Source organism: Streptopelia decaocto, assembly GCF_964273445.1.
Source record: "Streptopelia decaocto genome assembly, chromosome: 21".
Taxonomy (NCBI): Eukaryota; Metazoa; Chordata; class Aves; order Columbiformes; family Columbidae; genus Streptopelia; species Streptopelia decaocto.
The window spans coordinates 305,515-322,085 of record NC_138676.1 but is presented as its reverse complement, the minus strand read 5'-3'; the positions used below and the strand labels follow the sequence as shown (position 1 = coordinate 322,085).

General features: G+C 63.3%; 3 protein-coding genes across 8 annotated transcripts in view; 2 read left to right on the top strand and 1 right to left on the bottom strand.

Moving 5' to 3' along the window:
* The window catches only part of ZBTB16 (zinc finger and BTB domain containing 16), a 61,351-nt gene extending 52,495 nt beyond the window's left edge, over positions 1 to 8,856 (top strand). For 3 of the 5 annotated variants that reach the window (XM_082070505.1, XM_082070504.1, XM_082070506.1), the window contains 3 exons: positions 2,311 to 2,481; positions 4,351 to 4,518; positions 4,719 to 8,799. In XM_082070505.1, the coding sequence (XP_081926631.1) occupies positions 2,311 to 2,481; positions 4,351 to 4,518; positions 4,719 to 4,948 (569 nt within the window). In that variant the 3' untranslated portion in view covers positions 4,949 to 8,799. Of the gene's footprint in view, positions 1 to 2,310; positions 2,482 to 4,350; positions 4,519 to 4,718 lie in introns of all 5 variants that reach the window. The other 2 variants (XR_014185846.1, XM_082070503.1) reach the window with 2 other exon arrangements.
* Positions 1 to 16,571, top strand: part of USP28 (ubiquitin specific peptidase 28) — a 74,824-nt gene that overhangs the window by 39,099 nt on the left and 19,154 nt on the right. The gene's annotated exons all lie outside the window — the stretch shown is intronic.
* LOC309448771 (5-hydroxytryptamine receptor 3A-like) lies at positions 8,912 to 14,788 on the bottom strand. The gene is given in 11 exon segments (XM_082070512.1): positions 8,912 to 10,031; positions 10,198 to 10,431; positions 10,510 to 10,720; positions 10,971 to 11,131; positions 11,284 to 11,453; positions 11,969 to 12,078; positions 12,354 to 12,398; positions 12,594 to 12,757; positions 14,284 to 14,400; positions 14,403 to 14,429; positions 14,432 to 14,788. Coding segments are annotated over 11 exon segments (1,599 nt in total). The 5' UTR covers positions 14,493 to 14,788; the 3' UTR covers positions 8,912 to 9,732.

The window sequence follows — 16,571 nt, the reverse complement described above, 5'->3', positions numbered from 1 at the left end:
GAGAGCTGCCTCCCGAACAAGCAGCATCCAGACCCAGCCCGGAGCCGCCCGGGAACGGCTCACGGCTGCCGGCAAACGGCGCCGGGTCCGGCAGAGCCATGCCAAACCGGGCCTGGGGGGCCAACGCAGCATGCCGGGGCTGCGCTTAAACCTCCCCGGTTGCTAAGACTTTAATTCCGCAAGCTTGACCTACGCTGCCCCCTCCCTCGGTATCTATCTTTGTGCCCGAGGGCTTTTTATATTTTAATTTGCTTTTGAACATCCTGCAAAATTAATGGTGCGCTCGGGGCCATTGTGCAGCGTACAGTAGAGGGAAGGGCCGGCGGCGCCCGCCGAGAGCCGCCGCGTTTCCCGGGGAATGAATTGCTCGCCCGCCTTCACCCCTTTTAATTGTTGACAGTAAAAAGCATTTAAATGCTGCTTAATTTGTAATCATCTTCCTGCAAAAAAAGGGGAGAAACCATTAAAATGTCAGGGAAATGAATAAATTCGTCTCTTGCCAGTTTGGGGCGGCAGCGTTTCTGTAGCAGGGCTGATTTTTCTTCCGATGACCAAGGGGCAGCTCGGGGTGGGAGAACAGGGATGCGCTCGGGGGGCTCGGGGATGCGCTCGGGGTGCTCCGGGATGCGCTCGATGCTCGTGTCCCGGTGCGGGACCATCTCCTGCATCCTCCTCGCCGGGCTGGCGTCGGCCGTCGCCCCTGTGGATGCTCTTGGCGGGCGATTGGAGGCAGAGGCCTCTGTGGGCGTGGGGGTGCGCGTTGGCCTCCCCCTTTGGGGTGTCTGTTGATCTGCTAATGTATTACCTGAAAACATACAAATGAAAATGCCTTTGGCAGGCCCTGGCAAGCAGCGCGCAGGGATGCTCAGTGCCGGGGACCAGCGCCAGCGCTGGGGACCAGCGCCGTCCCGGCACCGCGGGCTCGTCCCCATCGCTGCGGCTGACGGAGCTGGCCCGTTTTTTTTCTTTTTCAAGCGGGGGCCAATTAGTTTCACAAATGAGGGCCCTGCGGTGCCAGGGAGGATTTGTTACGGCCCCGCGCGCCGGGCCGGCGGCATTGTCCTGCCCTCCGCCCCCGCGGGAGCCCATTGTCCCCGGCCCCAGCGGGGGCTGCTGGCGGCAGATTTATCGGGGCCGGCGTCCCGCGGGCCGGGCCCCCGCTCCGCAGCTGGCCGCGGCACCGGGGCTCAGCCCCGCGGACCTTTGACCCGTCCTGCTGTCAGCGCCGGGGCCGCCGAGGGCCGCGGGGCCACATACCTCTCGGGATTTGCTCCGCGCGCCCGTTCGGGGTGCCTGCTTCTTTTTAGGAGTTTTTTATTTTCTTTTTTTTTGTCCAGGAGCGTTTTGTCCGCAGCTGCGCGGGGGTGCGCCCGCCCCCGGTAAATCCCTGCGGGGGAGGAACGCAGCTCCACGTGGGGCTGCCGCTCTTGCTGCTTTTATTCCCGTTTCACTGGGGTTTTGCAGGTTTCGGAGCGTTTCTGGGCAGCGCGGTGCGGCCCTCGCCAGGGCTGGGACCGAGCATCCTCCGTCACCCCCGGTGCCGCACGGCAGAGCTGGCTGTGCCGCGCCGGGCGGGTGGCAGCGCCGTGTCACCCAGGTGTCGCCGGGCCGGGGGGACGCTGCCGGAGCCAGTTTTGGCAGCCCCCCTGCCCCTAAAGCAGCGCAGACCCGGTGGTTTCCTTGAACATCTTGCTGCTGCTAATGAATTGCTAATACAATTTTCTAGATAATTTTATTTCCATAGTCCTCACATTTTAATGTCTCCAAAAAGCGAGCGTTTATTTGCTTAATCTCCCTGCGTAATACAATTTGCATTGACTCACAGGTTCTGAACAATCAGCTGTGCATAAACGAAAACAAACTGTTTAATAACGCAGAGCTCCGATATTCGTGTTGACGCTGTATCGGTATCTGGGCTCGGGGTTTTTTCCTGCTTTTGCTGGTGTGTTGGTGCAGATGGATTCATGCTCAGCGTGGCTTTGTGGGTGATTTCTGGGGTCCCCTCTGGTGCATGGCGAGGGCTGAGCGCGGCAGCGCTGGCAGGTGCCCCGGATGTGCTGACAGCCCCACAGCTGCCGTGCGTTGGGGTGGGGGCTGCCAGGTGCCACCAATGCTATAAAGCCCCCTGCCCTCCTCCGGCCTTCTCTGCTGGGGCTGCCACGGCAGGATCGAGGAGGCTGACGTCCCGCTGCTGGGACCGGTGGCACCCCGAGCCCGCGGCCGGCGCGTCCCCATTGCCGCAGGAGCGCCCCCGGTGCCGGGTGGGCGCAGGGACCCCCGGCGGTGCCTGACCGCGTCTCTCCCGCGCAGGGACGGACATGGCGGTGTTCTGCCTGCTGTGCGGGAAGCGGTTCCAGACGCAGAGCGCCCTGCAGCAGCACATGGAGGTGCACGCCGGGGTGCGCAGCTACATCTGCAGCGAGTGCAACCGCACCTTCCCCAGCCACACCGCGCTCAAGAGGCACCTCCGCTCCCACACAGGTACGGCGCCGGGCGCAGGGCGGGCGGCTGGGGCGCTCCTGCCGCCTTCCTAAAGAAAAGAGTGGGAAAAGGAAGGTGAAATTATCTCAAAAGCAGCTGCAGCTGAGGTTGGTTGGATTTAAAAGATGAAATGGAAAAAAAAACCCCAAAGCTGCGTGTAATGAGCTGATCCGGTCTAAGGTGCCGTGTGACCTCCTTAGGGGCTGCGCGATGACACCGGGCGCAGGGCAGGAGATGCACATAATCAGCCGGGGCTCGGCCCTAATGGGATTAGGGCGACCTGCGCTGCGTGGAGCCGCGGTGCCGGGCTGGGTGCCGGGGGAGCGGGGGACAGCGGGGCTTGGCCGTGTCCTCAGAGCACCCGTGTCCTCAGCTGCTCCCAGCAGGTCCCCAGGCGGGACGGGGACAGGTCCTGGCCATGCTGTCCCCACAGGGACCGTGGGGAGCCCCGTGGCGCAGGTCCGGCAGCAAACCCTCTGCTTTTATTGCTGGTGGGGAAAAACGTGTGCCAGGCCGGGACACTCCTCTCCCCGATAAGCATTGTGCACACACATGGCCTCGCAGGGGACACTGAGGCGGCCGCTGTGGCCGTGCAGGTGACACCCCCGAGGGTCCCTCTGGCAGCTGCCAGACCCACACGTGGCGCTGGGGTCCCGGCGCGGGGGACGGGCACCGTGCGCTGGCGATAAGCGCGTTAACGCCGAGCGCCGGGGCTATTCCTGGCCGATAATCCGGTGACCTGGGCTGCGGGTCGGGCCCCGCGTGTCCCACCCCAACCTCTGCGGCTCCAGCAGCTCCCGCCGGCACAGCTCCGGACGGCCCGTGCTTCGGGGGTCTGTGGTGCTGGATGGTTTCAGCCCGCATGGGGGTGGGATGCTCATGCTCTTCCCGGAACATTCTGGGGGCCCCGGGTCCCGTTTACGTGGATTCTCCTAAAAATGGAGCGCACGTAAAGCTGTCTGCCTCCGGCTGCAAAAGCTTTGACTACAGGATTGAAAGCCAAGGCAATAATTTGGAATTGGGCATGGGGAGGCGAAATGCAGCTGCCCACAGGCACCGCCTGCCGCCTTCGGAGGAGGGTCCAAAACGCGCCCCAGCATCCTCCTCCTCCTCCTCCCCCCGCTCCGGTGCCGGCAGCAGCCGCGGGAGGGGGCGAGGGGCCGCGGCGCACGGCCAGAAAGTAAAATATCATTTTAAAGAGGAAGCGAAAGCACAGGCATGTGAGTATATAACGAGAAGGACAATTTATGCCCAGGCACGAGTGCAGTTTGACATGGGGATAATGAAAAAACGTAGGTCATTGTGGATGACTTAAGCCTTCACAGCTGAAGCAAATGTATGAAATGCGGGGAACATTACACGCTTGGCAGCTCCGCACATCTGCAGCAGGACAAGTGAAATACAGTTGGCCATTCTTTACCATAAACTGTGCTTGTAGGATATGCGGCACAGAGAAATTGTAATTACAGTGACAAGACAAATCAGTAATATTTAAATATTCATGAACAAAGTCTCGGACGATCAATCTATCTTTATTGTCCTTGCCTTCGCGGCTGTAATAAATAAGTAGCTGGAGCCCTCACCTTTCCTTCAAATCATTCCGCCTTCGGTGCCGAACCAGAATTCATTTATCAGCCGCCCGGCCTGGAGCGCGGGAGGTGCCCGGGGCCGGGTCTGCGCCGGCGATGCCGGCAGTAACCCTGGCACTGGTGGTGGGGGCCAGGGGGGTGGCGGTGCCCTCGGTCCCCGCGCTGCCGCGGACACGAGCTTCCCGGGGGCGCGGGGACCGGCGTGCTGCACCGGGGGGCGGGGGGTCAATGGGGCCGGGGGGCGCGGTGCGGCGGCTCTGACACCCGCGTGTGCCGGCAGGCGACCACCCCTACGAGTGCGAGTTCTGCGGCAGCTGCTTCCGCGATGAGAGCACGCTGAAGGGCCACAAGCGCATCCACACCGGCGAGAAGCCCTACGAGTGCAACGGCTGCGGCAAGAAGTTCAGCCTCAAGCACCAGCTGGAGACCCACTACCGGGTGCACACAGGTGGGTGCCGGGGCTGCGGAGGGGCCGGCGATGCCGGTGGTGGGGAGCAGGGCAGCCGGGGATAACGATTCATCGGCGCGTCGCTCCTGTAAATAGGGGATCAATAGCCCGATGGGTTCTGCTGTTCGTTACTGGGTTATCGGCTGCGCCCACGCGGCAGCGTCGATGCCAGGCAGTTGATTCCAGCCCCGTCTCCACAGGCGAGAAGCCCTTCGAGTGCAAGCTGTGCCACCAGCGCTCCCGGGACTACTCGGCCATGATCAAGCACCTGCGCACGCACAACGGCGCGTCCCCGTACCAGTGCACCATCTGCCTGGAGTACTGCCCCAGCCTCTCGGCCATGCAGAAGCACATGAAGGGCCACAAGCCGGAGGAGATCCCCACCGACTGGCGGATAGAGAAGACCTATCTGTACCTCTGCTACGTCTGAGGCCGGCGGCGCCGCGGACTGGGCAGAAAACCACCGCCGCACCCGCCGCTCTTCTCGGTTCCCATCCGTTGCTTCTCGCGGGGAGGGGGACACGCTGGCCCCTTCCCCGGCCCGTCCACTCCCCTCCCCGGCTGCGCTGCGCCGCTGCTCCCTCGCCGCGGGGCGGCTCTCGCCCCTCGCACCCCCGGGGAATTCACTGCCCGATCTGCTCCTCCGGCACCAGCACCGGGCGCCGGCGCTGCCGGGAGCACCGCATGGGAACCCCAAAGCGTGCGTGTGGCCGGTGCGGCAGGAAGGCTTCAGTTCCTGGTGTCCCCCGGCGCGGATGGACCCAGGCCCAGGCGGGGGGCGGCTCCCCGAGGGGCTCGGCCCGTTTTGGGGGTTCCCTCTCTCCAGGCTGTGGTGTCGTGGGTGGGACGGCTCGGGCATCGGCCGTAAGTGCTTTGGTGAGAGCATCCTGGGGGTTTGGGGAGGGACCCGCGGTGCTGCTGGGTCAGGGCGGGCACGAGGGGCTCCCGGAGCCGCCCCCTCCCCACCCAAATCCCTCTCTATGCATTTCCCACCCTGCCGGGGGGATGCGGCCGGTTTGGTGATGCGCGGCAGTGCCGGTGTGGGGCTGTGGGTGCGCGGCATCGCTCGAGCCGGGAGTGCCCTTTTTCTGCCCATTTTCTGCTCCTTTGGGGCGCTGGGCCGGTGCCGCGCGGTGTTTGCCCAGGAGCCGCCAGGGAGGGCCGGCGGCTTCGCTCGCCGCGTCTTATTTGCTTTTTGTTTTGTTTTGTTTTGTTTTTAACTTTCTTTTGGAATATTTCCGCGTTTAGCACATTTTACTTGAAATTACCTCGTTTTTTGTGACCTCATGAGCTTTTATTGATTTGGGGGTCGGGGCGGCGTGGCCAGGCGTGCCCGGCGCTGGGGGTGCGCTGCGCCCTCCCCGCCGGCCCCGCTGTGCATTATCCGTACCAAAACTGGTATTTTTTGCCCGGCCCGGTGGGGCCGGGGGTGTTGGTTCTGAGCTACCTCTTGTGTTGGTTTTCGTTGTGTTTCTGCTTGGCTCTGCGCGTCCCGTCCCCCATCCCATCCCAGGCTGCGCTTGCGCCCGCAGGTTTTTTGGGATTTTTTTGGTTGTTTTGCTGCGTTTGGGTGAAGGGGAAGAGCCGTGGCAGGGGACGGTGCCGGGTGCGGTTTGCAGGGATGCGGAGCCCCTCGGGGTCCACGTCCCCTGTCCCGGCGCCGAGCAGGGATGCGGGCGCAGCGTCCTCGTCCCCGCGGTCCGGTCCGGGGCCTTCGCGGCTGCACGGGGGATGCGGCTGGCGCGCGGTCCGGGTGTGACTGCGGCGAACGGCTCGTTAATGGTTGTGCCTAAGGAAAAAGAGAAAAAAAAACAAAAAAAAAAGGGAAAATATATTTGGAAAAAAAGAAAAAAAAAAAGAAGGGTTGTTTCACATGGGAAGTTGCTGCGGTTTCCGGCGCGTTCGCGGCGCGCGGCCGAGCTCATGTGGCTGTTTTGCTTCACCGTCCCCTCCCGTCCCGCTGTGCCCCGTGCCCCGGCACTGGGCGCCGCCGTTGGCCGCGGCGCAGCCCCCGCCGCCCCGGCCCCGCGCGTAGGGATGTGTCTGTGTCGTAGCGTGAGGACCAAGCGCCCGCGGCCCCCGCGGCCCCGGGCCCCCCAGCTTGTGTCGTGCCGTCCCCGCTCTGTGCTGCCGCTCGTGGTTCGGGTCCGTCGCTGTCCTCGTTCCGTCTACCTCAGCACCTCCGAGCGCAGAAGGTGCCCCGTTCCCCCTCGGTTTTCTCAGAGCATCTATGGGCTCCTATTTTTTGTACGACGTCCCCCTCGCCGTTCGCTCCCGTGCGGTTCTGCTTGCGAGTCCTCTCTGTCCTGTTGCCACAGACGCCCTTAGCTAAAAGTTTCCTGAAAAATAAAAGAAAAAGACAAAAAAAAACCCAAACGCAACAGTGGTGGTGTCTCTAGTCGCAGCTCCGCATCTGCCTTCGTCCTGTGTAGATTCAGATGCATTTCCTTGTAAGACTTCAGTGTTTCTGACAGAGGAAAAAAGAAAAAGACAAAAAAAAGCAAAGAAGAATATACTGCTGCAGGTTTTTTTCTCTCCATGTGTCACTGAGTGAAGTTCGTGCCTTCTATAGCAAAGAGAATATTTTTTACATCCTACTAACGGTAGATTTTTTTGTAGTGAACATTTTTTGTATTTTTATTTATAAGTCTCATAAGGAAAATAGCAATGTTCAGTTGTATACCTTGGATCTGCAGTTAGCAAACAGAATACAACCAATAAAGTTAATTCCGTTGTCTCGGCCTGCCGTCTCCTGTTGCTGTGCCCGCCGGGAGGAGGAGGAGGACGCAGCCAGCGGCGCGGGGGGTCCCGGCGGTGAGTTTGGGGGTGCCGCGCGGCCCCCTGGGGCTGCACTGGGGGTCCCGTCCCTGACGCAGCCCCGGTGGGTGGGGGGAGCCCCGGGGGCGCCGCCGTCCCCACGGTGGGGCGCGATCCCCGTCCCGCGCGACGCTCCGTCCCGTCCCCGGCGCTGCCTGCGCGGCTCCCCGGGGAGCGACTTCGCCTCAATGGCAGCGAGCTCGTTCATTTAAACCTGCCTGCGGAGCCGGCGGGCCCCCCGCCGCGGTAATTATCCTGTAGTTCCCGGCTGATTGCTGTACACTAAGCTTAAGCCCTCCTTTATTTATTTACTGACTACATTAGCGGCAGCGCCTGCGCTCCCTCGGTGCCGCGGCCACGCGCGGCGGGGCCGGCTGGGTGCCGCGGCGGGACCGGCCGTGCCCGGGGCGCTGGCCCCTGCCCACCCGGGCGTTACGGTGAGCCGAGATGTTAATTACGTCAAGGTTGGACGCAAAGCGTCACTTTGGTTTTGGCAGGGACGGCCTGTGCCAGGCGCGCCAGGCAAGCGGCCCTTTGGTGCGGGGAGAGCGGGCAGAGGTCCTGCGCGGAGCCTGGGCGGGGGGCGCACGAGCCCCTTCTCCGGCGCTGGGCCGGGCGCAGAGCGTTGTCACCATTGCGGGGAAGCGGGGGTAGGACCAGGCCTTTGTCTGCACACTCGCGCAGCAGCTGGGAGCGATTATGCTGCAACAATGTTCTGTTCCATCAACATTATGTCCTCATTAAACCTTTATTAGTAGATTAGATTCAGATTTATTGATTTTTTTTATTTTTTTTTTAAAGAGGAAAATCCAGGCTCCTCTCGGAGAGACACCCGCAACTCTGCCCCGCATGCAGCGCTTCCCAAAGCAGCAAGAGGGCAAAGGGAGATCCTGGGTTCTTCGGGCACAGGCGGCCTCCTCGTCCTGGGGAAAGGACCATGGAGCCGTGCGAGGGTGCGGGGTTGGGCGCGGGCTTGGGTGCTGGATGGCGTCCTAGCGCAGGGAGGGACAGAGATGAGCGCCCACGTGGTCCCAGGGACGTGGCAGCACAGGTGAGCGTGCCGCCGCGCGCCCTGAGGGGCGGCGGGTCCCTGCGGCGGGAGGGGGACGGCGAGGCTGGCACGGGGGTCTCACTGCCCTGTCCCCCAGCGGGCGCACGGGCCGGGCGGCACCGCGCCCCCGGGTCAATGGGCCCATTGGATTTGTCTGTTGGAGCGTTTGATGTTACATGAAGGCGGCTCATTCCAGAGGGTGTTAATTGCCCGCTGCAGCGATCAGGTCTGTAGCACCATCGATCTCGGCAGGATCAATGGGCTGATTTAGTGTCTCGCGAACTCTTTAACTGGACACCTCATCAATAGGCAGCCACTTACCGACCATCAGCGCGTTAGCACGGGCCGGCGCTGGCAGGAGCCCCCTGCACTGTCCCCAACCCCCTGTCATTCAGGGGGGAGTTTTCCTGCAGGTGACGGCTCTGGGACATTAAGCGGGGCCCTTGGTCTGGAGCCGGTGGGCTTGGGGGCAGACACAGGAGAGCTGAGCACTGTCACCCCACTGCCCACAGCCCGATGGCATCAGAGATGCTCCTGGAGCACAGGACGGTCCCTCCTGGCATCCCCAGCGCTTTCGAGGACGGTACCCGCCCTGGTTGCTCAGGTATGTGGTGAGTGGAACCTTCCCAGGGTGTAAGGCAAGCACAGCGGGAGCGGGCAGCACCCCAAAAGCACTGTTGGTGTTTCTCGTCACAGCCCCCTGCCGCACCCAGGTCTGAAATGGTAGCAGGCCCTGCAGTTTGGGCTCGACCCCCTGCTCTTGGGGGCAGCCGGAGGTCCCCTGGTCTCCTCGCAGCCTCAGCCCCTGGCAGGGGGGACCAGGGTGTTCAACCGCAGCCGTGGTGGCACTTGGTGACCTCATGGATATTCTGGCACCACCTGCCCACCGAGCCAGTCCTGGCCTCATCTGCTATTGGCTGGCACTGGGCAGTGGGACCCCCCGGTTCAGCAGGGACCCTGCAGTGTGCTGGGGACTCCCGGGTGGGCAGTGGGGACCCCCAGGGATGGCAGGGACCCCCCCTGGTGCATCAGGGACCCCCAGGGGTGGCAGAGACCCCCCGGTTGAGCGGGGACCCCCTGGTGCGGCCGGGACCCCCGGGCGCCGGGGCCGCTGTCCGCGGTGCTGAAGCGGCGGCTGCGGGCGCGCCGGGCGGGGGGCGCTCTGGGGAGGGCGGGGGGGCCGGTGCACGGCGGGTCCTGCCCGGTGCGAGGCGCGGGCAGGGCCCGGTGTTTGGTGCGCTCTCCTCGGTGCGGCTGGGAAGGTGGTGGCTGCAGGGGCAGGTGGGTCCCGTGGCTGAGGGGCGGCAGCCAAGGTCCCCCTCGCCCACCCCAGGGGCGGGTGCCGCTCAGGCGTCCCGCCAGACCGACCAGAGGGTGCCCAGCGTGACGCTGTAGGCCAGCACGGCTGCCAGGTAGGCTCGGAAGAGCAGGACGTCCAAGACGTAGCCCACTTGCAGCCAGTCGCGGGCCACGTCGCGGAACTCCTCACGCTTCTCCAGGAAGCGGCGGATGGCGGCAACCTCGCGCAGGACGCCCCGCGCCAGCGCTGAGCCCTCCGTTTGCTCGGCAAAGGCGGGCGCGGGCATCGTGCCCCCCGCCGCCTCGCCCTCCCGGGGGTCCTCACCGCTGTAGTGGTTCAGCTTGGCTGCGGGACCGAGAGAGGCAAGTGTGAAAATCTCTTTAGACAGGGAAGCGGGGCTACTGCAGGTGAGCTGGGCATCTGGATCACCACGCAGACAGGGGACACGTAGACGGCTACATAGGACCCCATCCCCCTCAGATCCCGTGGGCCCCCTCTGTGCAGCCCTTACCTGTGCTGTCATTGTTCTCCACCTCCCCAGAGATGTCTGAGCTCTGGGTCCTGCTTTGGCTGAATTTCTTCCTGTCCCCGATGCAGAGCAGCACGGTGGCTCGTTCCAGCAACAGGTGCTTGACCCACTGGGGGACGTGGGGCTGCAGGTCTTGCTTGTGCACCAGGCGCACGATCAGGATGGTCTCCGTCAGGCTGATGACCAGCAGTGCCATGCACACCACAAAGTAGATGCCTGTGGAGCCATCAGAGAGGTGAGTGACTGCAAAGGCTCGTGCCCAAGCAGTTGGCTTGGCAGGTCGTGCCGTCATACCTATCAAGGGGGTGCCTACAGCAGTAGCCGGCAGCGTGTCAGACACAATGATGAGGAAAACTGAGTAGCCTAGCAGGAGGGTGATCTTGAAAGAGACCCTCTCGCCACTGTTGGGAGGCAGGTAGAAGCCCACAATGTCCATGATCATCAGGAAGATGCTGGGGAGCAGCAGGCTGACGGTGTAGAAGAGGGGCCGTCTGCGGATGACCACCTGCAGGACGGAGGGACAGGAAAGGCTCCGCAAAGGGTGGAAACGATGGCTTGAGCTGGCACAGCTCTCCGCCCCGGGGGCGAGGATGGCGGGGTGCCCTGAGGCGAGCCAGAGGAAGGGCTGAGCAGCAGGAGCCTCCTGCCTGCAGGCAGCAGCACCGCAGCAGCTGGGTGACCAAGCAACAGCATCTGGGGCCAGGCCCTTCACCAGCGCCCCATCCCCGAGAAACACCGCGGCCAAGGAGTCTTACGTAGAACTTCATCTCGGCGTAGCTGTCGCTGCTCTTGACGCTGAACTCCTGGAAGCAGCTGAGCACGTAGAGCAGCTCCCACTCGCCCTGGTTCATGAAGATGCTCCGGTCGAACTTGACCAGCTCCGGCTGCCGCCACAGCGAGAGGTTGAGGTCGCGGACTGAGGGGTGAGGAGAAGTGAGAACCGGGGGGCCCCGACCCCAGCGGCGGCGCTGCCGCCCTCCCGCACGCATCCCCGGTCCGCTGGGGCCATCTAGAGGGGCCGGTGCCTCCTGCACGGAGCTGCCGCCCGGCCCGGCCCCGAGCACTCACTGTGGTGCAGCCAGCTGGTGAAGGTGAGCGAGCAGTTCTGCACGTCGAAGGGGAAGTTGTAGATGTCCAGGCTGCAGGCGGTCACCACCTGGATGGGCTTGAGGTTCTGCACCTCCCCGTGGTGGCCAACGTAGACGTAGGGGACGGGGGGGGACTTGCCAACGTCCACACTGGGGACACGAGGGACAGAGACGTGGGCTGGGGAGCACCTTGGGCACCTACTGCTGAGCCACCTTTGGAGGGGAGGTGCCCGGGAGCCAGGGGCTTCTCCCTGCCCCGAGCTGCCGTTTGGCAGCACCCGTGTGGGCTGTCGCCTCTGCTGCCTCTCGCAGCCCCAGGAGCGTTCGTGTCCTTGCCCCAGGGCTCTCGGGAGCCGATGGGGACACTGAAACCCCCGCACACAGGGGGGACACCGGCTGTCTCCGTGGGAAGGGCCAGCAGCTCCGCAGCTGCCCTGGCATTGTGCTGCCTGCACAAAGCCTTTCTCCCGAGAGCTGGATCCCACCCCCGGCACGGCGCGGGTAATTACCGCCGGCCGCAGGGAGCCAGCGCTGGAAACGGCCCAAGTGCCGAGCCGTCCCCATCTGCGGCTCGCCCGGCATGGGGACGCTGCCAGCGCTGTGCTGGGAATACAAAGCGTGGGGCAGCACATACCCGGGGGGGCCGGGGAAGCCATGGCACTCACAACTCATTGATGAGGATGTCGGGCACCCAGATGCTCTCTGCGGGGAGGGAGATCTGCGTCAGGTTGTCAAAGCGTGCTGGGTCCCACCTCAGGAACTCGTCTGTCCAGTGCTGGGGACAAGGGACAGTGGCTTGGGGGGTGAGGTCCCTGCTGCCCACCAGCACCCGGACCTCGCACCAGCACCCTGCCCTGGGACACCCTCTTCAGTGCCACCCATGGGACTATCGCAGCAACCAGCGCTGAGAAGGACGGACCTTGAGGTTCATGCCCTACAGAGGTTTTGCCATCCCCTGGGTGGGTTTGACGTCGCTGTGTGCCTCTCCCATGGGAAAACCTGTGTCCAGGGGTGCGCAGCCCCAGCAAGCAAGGGGTCTCATCTTCTCACCTGCCTGTACCAGATGTAGGTGGTCAGCACCTGGTTCTTCTCATCCTGCAGGAAGAAGAGCATATGGCATTGGCACGGGGGGTATCAGCATCAGGAAGACGGGCAGAGCGTGCCGGGAGGATGCGGCGTGCCGGGAGGATGCGGCGTGCCGGGAGGATGCTGCACACCAGGTACCGCTCCCCTCGCCGTGGACACAGGGAAGCTGCCCTTGCCCCACGCGGGAGGGGAGGGGGGACTCACCACGCCCAGGATGGCGTAGACCATGAGGTCGATGGCCACGTTGGTGGTCGTTCGCCAGTCCCGCACGGGCCGGGTGCCCTTCTGGTAGTGGGCCAGCAGGTAGCGGGACAGGCGGCGCAGGGCGGGCTGGGTGGGCTCCAGTGCCCGGCCCCCCCGGCGGGAACCTGCCGGCAGAGGGAGGGATGGGTGGGTGGAGGGATGGGGTGGGAAACAAACCCACCTGCCAGAACCACCGCCTGATGCTTTATTATTATCCCCTGCTGCGCAGGTGGTGGGTGCTGTGACCTGCCCAGCCTCGGAGGGCAGCGCTGCTGCGGCCGCTCTCCAGATCGATGCAGGACAGTGGCAGTGGGGACCACGAGGGACCCGCTGCCCCCACATAAGTGTCCTCCCCCTCACTCGTTCCAGGGGAATTTCCTCTTCGCTGTGCGGTGGTGAAGGTTAGAGATGAACCAGGGTGCCACATTCATTTATTAGGTGTCTTGGTATTGCTTCCTGTGGAAACAATCCCTGGGCTGATGCCGGCAACGTTAATCACCGAGGGGCGATGAGAGCAGCAATTAGGGTGAGGGAAGGAAAACAGGCGCTGCCGACACCGTGCGGGAGCCAAGTGGCCTTTCCCGCGGCAGCTGCTCGTGCCTGCACTCATCCTGGCGCCCTCTCCTCCTCCTCCATCTGCACCACACGGCTCCGGGTGAGGATGCTCTGGCTTTGCAGAGGAAGGGCTGGGCTGGGTTTGCCCCTGCAGCTGCCGCGGACACCGTGCCCATCTACCCGTCACCAAACCTGTGCTGGCAATTCACCTGGTGCCGCTCGGTGCAGCCCTGGCACGTGGGGTGTGTCTGCTCCCACCTTCCCACCCCGTGCCCGCCGGCATCATTGCGGCAGGAGCCTCGCTGCTCCTGTGCTGCCAGCTCCGCCGCGCTGACCGCGGGAGCCAGGCGCGACGCCCGGCGAGAGGGAGAGCTGATGGGAAGGGAATCTGACCGGCCCAGACTCACAAACCGCTGAAGCTTTTGGCTGCGGTGCTGCGGAGCAGCACAATCGCTATTCACCACTTCTCAGGAAGCTTAAGCAAGGAAAAGTCACACTGACAGCGGTGGCTGCTTTGGCAGTCGGCTGTGCAGAGCCGGGATTACAAACCGTAGGCACAGCATTGCTTCCACGCCCTGTCGTCCCGAAACCCAGCTCTGCATCATGAGGGGTGGAACAACATACTGGAGAAATCCCTCCGTGAGCGCAGGGCTCGGCAGCAGCTTCCAGGGGGGTGCAGGCGGGAGATATCGCCCTGTTTGCCTCTCTCCTCTCCCCAGGGCTCAGACCCTGCACATTTTCAGTGCACCCAAAGCCCCATAGTGATGAGGCCCCAGCCCCTTAGGGCTCCTGCAGAAGAGGTTTCCCACACCCCAAGGCTCACTATTTGGCAGCCCCATCGCCCCCCAAGGCTCACTATTTGGCAGCCCCATCGCCCCCCAAGGCTCACTATTTGGCAGCCCCATCGCCCCCCAAGGCTCACTATTTTGCAGCCCCATTGCCCCCCATGCTTCTCCCAGGTACGTCCATTTTCAGCGGCGTTCAGGTCTCTGAAAAGCATCCTGTGCCGCGCAGCGCTGCCTGGGCTTTGGGGAGGATGCTCCATCCCCCGGGCTGTGCCCCGACCCCCAGCCCTGCCCGCTGCCCCCCGCCTTACCTGTGCTCTGCAGCGGCGCGGCCAGCGGCAGCAGGGCCAGCAGCGCCCCGAGCGCGGTGGGGCCCATGGTGCGGCTGCTGCTCTGCACCCCGGCTCCGTGCAGGACTGAGCCCGAGCGGGAGGCAGGCAGCTCTCCTGGCTCGCCTTCCCCCGCCGGCGTCTTTTTGAGAACGCCCAATTAATCTCGCAATCAAGCTCTCCTCCTGCATCAAGTTTCAGCTGGGAGGATGTGAGATGAAGCCACCCAGGCGCCCCCTGCCCCGCCGGCTCCCCCGGGGCTGCCGGTCCCCTGGGCAGGCGCCTGGCCCTGCAGATCTGGGTTTGGGGGTGCGAGCATCGTGCCCGCGGGCAGCAGGATGGGGCACGGTGGGGGTGCGGACACTGAAACCCCAGGGCTGCGGCAGGAGCTCCTCATCACAGCAATTTGCATTTGCAAGCAGATTTCCACAAATGAAAGCACACCTTACACCAACATTCAACACCTTTAGGCAAACGAGGCCATAAGCAAAGGTTGGTCCCATGTGACGGACAGCAAAAACATGCCCATGTGCCGGTGCCCTGCTCAGGCTGCAGCATCCTTCCCTCCGGGTCACAGCATCATGGCCTTGGAGCAAGGACGCGTTCCCCCGCCTGCTGGGGAACCCCCGTCCCCCAGTCCCTATAATCTTATATATTCCTGTACATATGTCTGTGTTTATGTGTGTTACAGGTGCCCGTGTCCCCACAAAGCTGCTGGAAGTGCTGGGGCCACGGTGGGCAGAGAGCGGAGCCGGCGGCGGCACGGAGCAAATCGCATCAGATGGCAGCGTGGAGTCACTTAAACGAGATAAGAATTAGTGCGCGGCCCTGATGAACTCCCCCTCGGCTGCCAGCAGCCGTGTCAGGCAGAGAGCGAGAGCAGAGCCGCGGCTAATTTGATTTCTCAGCTCCGTTAGCGGCTGGCAAGTCACCTCCCGGGGAGCGCAGGCAGCTCGGAGCGCTTTCCCCTTATTGAATCTGGGTAATGGGAATCACGGGCAGCGCCGCCGCGGCGCTGGGGACCGTGCCCTGCTCCGTCCCCTCCTCTGGCCCCCCGCGTCCCCGGCGCAGGATGGGGCCAGGACCGCTCCAGCGGAGCCTCTGCTGCAGCATCATTAACTCCGAATGTTCTCCCTTGGGTTTTACTTCTTCATCTTAAAGAGATTTTAATGTAGTTCCTATCAGCCCTCCTGTTATCGGATATCTAATTAGCATGATCTATTATAGCCTCGTGTTACGCGTGCACGGGGGGCTCTTGCGGGACTTTTTGTGGGGCAGCTGATATCAATTGGCAGCGCCTGGATCAGATTTACTTTCTGAAATGGCGTAATGGGATTTTATTAGCCCTGTAATCTGCTGCGCGGTAATTGCTTTTCTGGGAATCGAAGCGCTCGGCGTCCGGGGCTGCCCAGGGCTCAGCGCCGCGTCCTGCCGGGCTCTGCCGCGGCAGCAGCGCCTCTGCGCGGGTGCAGCCCCGGGAGCCCCGCGTCCCGCAGCGCCTGGGACGCGTGGCAGCGACCGCCAGAACCGCTCGTGTGTGTCCCGTTAGCTCCCAGAACCACTGTCCTGGCAGCACCTGCCCGCGCGGAGCGGCGGGAGAGGGACGCGACTCAGAGCGCGTTTGGAGCGTCAGAAGCAATAAAGCATCACGGAGCAGCCCTGGCAGCGCAGCCCGAGGCCTGAGGCCGCCCATTACGGAGCCTTGTGCTGCCCCAGATTGCTTGTCTGCTGTGATTTAACGCTGCGAGACATGCAATGAGCGCCGCGCATGGGCAGGCTGTGGTGCGGGCGCGGGGGCCTCTCAGCACCCTCACAGCAGTGGGACGTGGGTGCTGCACCCTTGGCTAATGTCATCACTGCCGGGGGGTGGAGTGGGTGCTCATAGCTTTGCAGGGAAAAGGCTCATCCTCACCCTACTGCCAAAGGAGCCCAATGCCTTTAAACATCCCAGGGAAGGGAGGGGAGCACTTTCCTTTCCGTCCCCTTCTCCATTAGACACCCTTCAGGTGTTTGCAATATTCTGCCACCGTCTCATTTTCCATTAAAGGCAGGTAATAATAAGCACGGGAAGGCACTTGGAGCCCATTGCTGTTAATGAAGGAGCCGCAGCTCATCCCGAGCAGGGACGGCAGCCACCCCTCGCGGGCGCCCTGTTCCCCCGGTCAGGCGGGAATTGCCTTGCTGAGAGTGACCCAGCAGCATCTGGTCTTGCGTGACCATCTTTGCCCTTTCATTTCTCAGAGGAGAGCCGTGCGGGGGGACGTTGGTGC